The following is a 6,758-nucleotide window of genomic DNA, read 5'->3' on the forward strand; positions in this document are numbered from 1 at the left end:
TATGGGTACCCAAATATTTTCACTGCACAGCCACATCTGCTGAGTACGACGGAGTATTAGGGCCAAACTAAAACAAAAGAAAATTGGAAATTACGAGAATAAAGTCATAATACAATGAGAATAAAGTTGTAAAATTACGAGAATAAAGTCGTAATAGAATAAAGTCGTAATATTACGAGAATAAAGTCGTAATATTACGAGAATAAAGTCGTAATATTACGAGAATAAAGTCGTAATATTACGAGAATAAAGTCGTAATATTACGAGAATAAAGTCGTAACATTACAAGAATAAAGTGGTAATTTATGAGAGTAAAGTGTTAATTTATGAGAATAAAGTCGTAATATTACGAGAATAAAGAGCATCTTCTCCATGTTAAAATGAGGAATATTGAGCATCTTGTGAAGTTATATTTATATATTTATAATATATTTAATATTACGACTTTATTCTCGTAATATGACGACTTTATTCTCAAAATATTACGACTTTATTCTCGTAATATTACGACTTTATTCTCAAAATATTACGACTTTATTCTCGTAATATTACGACTTTATTCTCGTAATATTACGACTTTATTCTGGTAATTTTACGACTTTATTCTCATATTATTATGACTTTATTCTCGTAATTTTCCATTTTTTTTTTTTTTTGTCTTAGTTTGGCCCAAATACTCCGTCGTAGCTGAGAAATACATAGGTTATATAACTTATTCATCTCTTGAAGGTAAAGTTTACAAATAATACCAAACAAGGTGGCTCATTCAAATATACCAGCATTTACTTTATTCAATGTACTGTACAGCTTTTCACTTCCAACGTCTCTATCACACGATATGACAATAATGGCTATCATTTACTACAAAAAGGTTGCATAAATAATTTAAATGTGGAAATAAAAAATAAATATGCAGTTCATTCTTTCCCGCAGTCCCTCCTTGCGTCTGCAGTAAACGGCTCTCCCTCCCGCCCCGCTCCTCCCGCGGGGCACCACACAGGTAGGATATGTACAATCATGCAATCAGCTTGCAAGTTAAACTCCTTCCAGTTGCTATTTCAGACACACGCTTGGAAAAGTAAAATAAAATGGAAGCAAACGTTTACCAGCACGGTTTAGACTGAAGTCAGGAAGCAAGACGAGCAGGGACACAATGCCGAGCTGACAATATGCGGAAACTCTGTTTAGATTCTGCGGGCCGAGGTGGAGGAGGACGCTGCGTCTGCCGTGGCAGACTGGGTACCCGCACTTCCTCTTCCTCGCTGGGTTTTAGTAATCAATACACTGTTTTGTTGTCTCCATTCGGTTATTTTGATTCCTGTTTTTCCTGCCGGAGCTATTTACAGAGCGGCAGCGGAGAGGAGTGAAGGTGTTTGGAGTCCCGCGGGCTATCGCAACAGATGGATTTCGACTGCGGATGGTTTCATCACTGCTCCGTTTGGCCCGGTGCAGAAGAATTCCAGTGTGGGTGTGTTGGAGCGCGTTCTGCCCCAAGGCAGCAACATAACCACGCACACGTTCGGATGCCTCCTACACACCATGTGCACCTTCCTTCTGTGTGATTCCAGCGGAGAGAAACTGGCTGCGTCTAGAGGAAATAGCTTTTTATGACTCAAATCCTGACACAGGAATGGGCTAATTGAGAGCAGTCGCAGGAGTATGCCCTGTGCCCCGGTGGCGCTGGCACTGATAAGTCTGCCCTCTCTCCTCGTCTCTCTAACTGTCTCCTGACTCCCGGTGTCTAGAGAAACGCTACCGCGGCGAATGGCTCCTCTGCAGGCTCCCGACGTCTCGGGGAGGGGGGGTCCGCTTTGGTGCGCTTGTCAGAGAGCTGCCGGAACGGAGGGCCTCTCAGACGCCTGTCAGCATCCCGCCATCGGAGACCCCAGAGCTGCCACCGTTTCCCCCGCGTTAGAGGAGATGGATGGCTCTGGAGCAGCTCTACTCGGGGTGGGGGCCAGAGCACGTCTGCCTCCACTGGATGTGCGCGCAAATGAGAGTTAAAGGCTTTGGGGAGGGGGCGGGGGGCTTTATTATCACACAAAATCTGTTTAGTGGAAGACACACAACCAAGCCGAGGGAGGCCTGGCACTGCTCGACACCTCCTGCAGTCACTGTCGTGGCGCTGACTCATCCTGTCATGCGAATAAGCAAAGTTTACAAATATGACGACACTACGGACCGATGACTTCGGATCAGCCTTACAGTTAGCTTATGAGTTTGCTCTCTTTGAATCTCCTCCCTGCGCGAAGGAGATGTGTTGGTTGCGTTTTGGGTAACATGAGTACGGGTGTGCTTGGGCCTTTGTCCTTGAGCGCTGAGAGGAACCTCAGTACGAGTTGCCCGTCAGCGGCGTGTTGTTCTTGCTCCGGTCCTGCTTCCTGCTGCGCTGCTTCCTGGGCACCTCCTTGGGCACCGACTGGTTGTGGTGGGGCCTGAAGCGCTTGCACTTGCAGGAGGTCACCACGTGGATCTTGTAAGTCCGCGTGTTGCCGTTGGGACACCGCAGCTGGACCCGCCGCATGCGTGAGTGCGCCGGGATGCAGCGGTAATCCGAGGCGCTGCTCCGCCACCACTTGCCGCGGAGGATGGAGTTGGGCATGAGGTGCGAGGGGAGGCACTGGCCCGAGCACACCAGCTCCCGGACGGGCTTGGCGCTGCGGCAGGAGCCGTCGGTGATGAAGCGGGTGGAGCGCAGCTCCCTGCAGCTCAGCTCCGAGGCACCTGGGTGGAAGATGGAGACATCGCCGTTAATCACACGTGGATTCGGCCCAAAACAAACATGGCCAGGAGCAGATATTCTGCAGGTAGTCTCTGCAGCAGCTGCCTCTTATTCCACTGTGTGCCATTTCTTCCACTTTGTTGTGTTATTTGTGTATAAGAACAACCCACATAAGTCCGATAAAATCTAAACTGGAGGCAACATTTCATTTCAACTCTGACACATAATGAAACACCTAAGCACACTATTGTAAATTCAACTAAACACAGCAATTTGTACTTTTAAGTGGAGGTTTAAGCCAATAAGATCCGATCAGTTTTTGCATTGGAGTCATGGTCCGATCATTAGCTGACAACAGCGCTTGACAAAGAAATCCAGCTGGCAGCAATAAGCTGATAGCAAATCCAGACCGTTGGGCCATTAAACAGCCCAGTCACACCAAACGGAGGTCGGGGCTGGAAGAAAATGCTGGCATTCAGCGTTGGCCCTCAGGAAATGTATGCGGCGATGGAAGAGTAAATAGCTGTCTGGTTGTTTTAAGGCAGCACTACAAATGCAGGGTTCAGAACGCTGGAAACCAGCCAGGCTGATCTGAGGCGACACGAAGGTTCAGCCTCGGCTTTTTAACGGCACGAGCATGCGTGAGTGATTGTCCTGTTTTGTTTTTTGCAGGCTGTGTGTTTGGGGGGGTGGGTGGGGGAGAAGAACGGTCGGTTAAGAAATGATACTCTCAGAAAGCGATCTGTTTTCCTCAGTGGCTTTCTTTTCAAAAACACAACAAAAAAAAGGCCAAACAAAGGATTTATGTGAGGTGAGCTCTCATTTTATTCTCACCCCCAGAACATGATCTAGTATCTTTCTGTGGCCGCTGCTGAAGGGACTACAGTTGTCAGTGATTTGCAGCAAATACCCCAAAACTGCTCTGGTTGTCATTTGCGTGTTTGATTCAGTGCAACCGTGTCTCTCCACTCCCCCCTAATGAGGGTGGCCTGCAAAAAGATCCTCCGCCGGCCTGCTGGCTTGTGTGAGTTCTTCTTTTCCCTCGGCAGTGAGAAACAAGCCTTGGGAGAGTGTTGGAGGACGGCCAGGCAGTGGTTAAAGCCTCCGCCGTGACCCCACGGGGACAGCGAGAAGCCGTCCCAGGACCACAGCCGAGACGCAGATGATGAATGTAATCCAGGAGAGCCTTCTCTCCCTCGGCGAAGCTCAGGACTTTTGCTGCATATCAGCGTGAAAACGAGAGGCGTCTACCCCTTATTTGGGGGATAATAAAGATTCAGATTCACATAAACTGAGATTTGCTCGGATTTGCTTTGCATGTGATTTCTCATCCCATCATATGAGGCCGTTACACCCTGAGAGGCAACAGCCACTCACAGTAAGTGATGTGAGTCTAACTCCCATGTCAGCTGTTTCTCTAATCAAATCAATCATCTCCTCTGATCTCCAAATCATGAGGCCATGATTAAGCAAAAAAAATTAAACAAAAAAAAAAGAAAAGACCTGCTCCACCACCCATCTTGAATCCATGAGAGGGAGATTATGCTGCTCAATCACAACGCTGATCACGGCCGCAGGTGGGAATCATTCTCAAAGGCCCGTCTGCATTTAAAAAGCAATTTCTAAACCCCCCCCTCCCAAGGAGCAAACTGTGGACCTTTTCTATTTGGAGGACATGTTGTTGCAATCAAATGGTTATGGCGTCAGTAGTGTTTGACTAATAGTGTAAAGAGAGACGGAAACAACGTGGAAGACAGCGTGAAAGAGCGCTGATGTCTCTGTGAACTGCGTCGGGGCAGAAACCGCAGGAATGCGCGGCTGAGCCGCTCTCATCAGCCTCATCTTCGGATTAAACCAGAAGAAAAACACTTCCCACCCACAGCAGCGCTGCTTTGAATCAGGAAAATGACGTGAAAATGGGTCTGAATTTAACAGCCGCGTGTTTTTGGGGGTTTCGCTGTAAAGACGAAGCACGCAGCCTTGATTTTCCACATCAAGTAGATAAAACTTTACAACATCAAAAACAAAAAAAAGTTTCTGGATTTAGAAGAACCACAGAGACCAAACAGACCTTTATGATGTGTTTTTCAACTAATGCGAGGTGGTTGTTCTACTCGTAAAACCACTTATCAATATAATTAATATGAAAAAGACAATTTTCTATTAAGAGGTTTACAAGTTTATATATTTTTCAGCAGTAATTGTAGACTAATGACTTGTGTTAATATTGTCATTTCCTTGTCAATTGTGCACATAAACGTTTACGGTATAAACAAGGTTGAACCGATTGACCTAAAAGTTATTTAAAAGTAAAACGAGTAATAAGAGGAAAAATAAAAAAAACTCGTCTTTTTGCTCAAATGCATTTTTAATATATATATATAGGCTATATATATATATATATATATATATATATATATATATATATATATATATATATATATATATATATATATATATATATATATATATATACATTTTTTTTTTCAAACAGTAAAGTCAACATTTTATTCCAGAATAAAAAAGGGTGTTGGATCATGTTGGATGTGGTACTTACTGTAGGGAGCGGCGTTCGGCGGCCGCCCGCCGCCGTTCGGTCTGTTGCTGCTGCTGCTGCCGTTGGCCGGCTGGGGCATCGCCGGCTGGGGCATCGCCTCCTGCGGCGTCCGCGGGTTCTCCGTGTACTCCGGTAAAAGCTCCGTGGCATCGTTCTTCAGCACCTTCCATCCCTTCACGACCGTGCAGCATCCCTGCAGCAGCAGGAGCGCCGCGCTGGAGACCAGGAGGGCCACTGACACCTGCATGCTTCCCCGGCGGCCAGCAGACCTGATCACACCACGGGATGGATGGATGGATGGATGGGTGGATGGAGGGATGGAGGGATGGATGGATGGATGTGTGCGTGTGCGTGGAGGAACACAGGGAGATAGATGTCCGCTCCTACAAGTTGGTCACTTCCACTCTGAATGCGAGAGGCGCACGCAGTATTTAAGCCTCACCGCAAGTTTTCGTCAGGACCGACAATTAAGCGCTTACACAGAGTGGGAGGGGTCGGACCTGGGCGAGGGATTCATTGAGAAAGGGGGGGAGGCGAGGGAGGGCTAGATGAGAGCAAGAAAAAAGGAGGAGACAGAGAGTCAGAAGTGAACATAGTGGAGAGGTGGGAGGAAGAAGGAAGGAGATCTTGACCTCGGAGGAGAATATGGGAAAATGAGAGGTCAGAGAAGATGAGGGGAGGAGAGGTTAAGAATACAGAGAAAGAGGGAGAGGACGGACTGGAGCTCACTTATCTGAGAGTGTTGAGTGAGGCGGCTGATGTGCACACACCTCTGTTGTTGTTGGAGTCTAGAGCATGCTCAAAAAGCATCCAGATTTTTCTGAGGAGACTGCGTCTCTGCGCATAATTTCATTGGTACAGAAAGCCACCAGGGTCATATAATGTCAATTTAATATCATGTTATGTGACAAAAAGTCAGTGAATTTGGCCTTGAAAATGTAAAAAAAACTGTGTAGCAAAGAAAAACAAAAATAATCTCTGCATGATGTAATGCCACAAAAGTGGGATACTTGTAAGAAACACTGTCTTCTTAACTAGAACATGGATTAGTTTTCTTGCAGCTTAACTCTGACCAACCACTTTGACGTCTTCCAGTCCAGTTTCTGTCCTCACCACAGCACTGAGACTGCCCTTGTCAAGGTGTTCAATGACATCTACATAAATAAAGACTGTGGAAGAACCACAGTGCTGGTGTTATTGGACCTCAGTGCAGCATCTGACAACGTTGACTCGGGCGACTGGAGAATTGAGTCAGAATTTGTGGCACAACACTTCTATGGTTTGAGTCTTACTTAAAGAACACACAAACTACATGTGTTCCCCAAGGTTCCATCCTTGGACCCCTCCTATTTGACATCTGCATGCTTACGCTAGCTCAGATAATACTAAACAACAAGATAATTTACCATAACTATGCAGATGACACACAACTTTACATTACAATGTCACCAGGTGAGAATGAGCCCATACAAGCGTTGA

The 6,758-nt window shown here is 46.1% G+C and overlaps 1 protein-coding gene across 1 annotated transcript; it reads right to left on the reverse strand.

Annotated features, from left to right (window-relative positions):
* Positions 1-762: 762 nt before the first annotated feature.
* sost (sclerostin) lies at positions 763-5,760 on the reverse strand. The gene is made up of 2 exons (XM_061708674.1): positions 5,280-5,760; positions 763-2,724 (listed from the first exon to the last, which is right to left on the reverse strand). Exons 1-2 carry the CDS (start codon positions 5,524-5,526, stop codon positions 2,330-2,332), a joined length of 642 nt encoding a protein of 213 aa, XP_061564658.1. The 5' UTR covers positions 5,527-5,760; the 3' UTR covers positions 763-2,329.
* Between the last annotated feature and the right edge of the window lie 998 nt (positions 5,761-6,758).

The sequence above is a fragment of the Cololabis saira genome, chromosome 19 (assembly GCF_033807715.1).
Source record: "Cololabis saira isolate AMF1-May2022 chromosome 19, fColSai1.1, whole genome shotgun sequence".
Classification (NCBI taxonomy): domain Eukaryota; kingdom Metazoa; phylum Chordata; class Actinopteri; order Beloniformes; family Belonidae; genus Cololabis; species Cololabis saira.

Excerpts from the sequence above, each read along its gene's own strand:
- sost (XM_061708674.1), bottom strand. The coding sequence starts at position 5,526 with ATGCAGGTGTCAGTGGCCCTCCTGGTCTCCAGCGCGGCGCTCCTGCTG. Across the intron at positions 2,725-5,279 it reads GCCGAACGCCGCTCCCTACA|GTGCCTCGGAGCTGAGCTGC; the intron begins GTAAGTACCACA and ends TCTTCCACCCAG.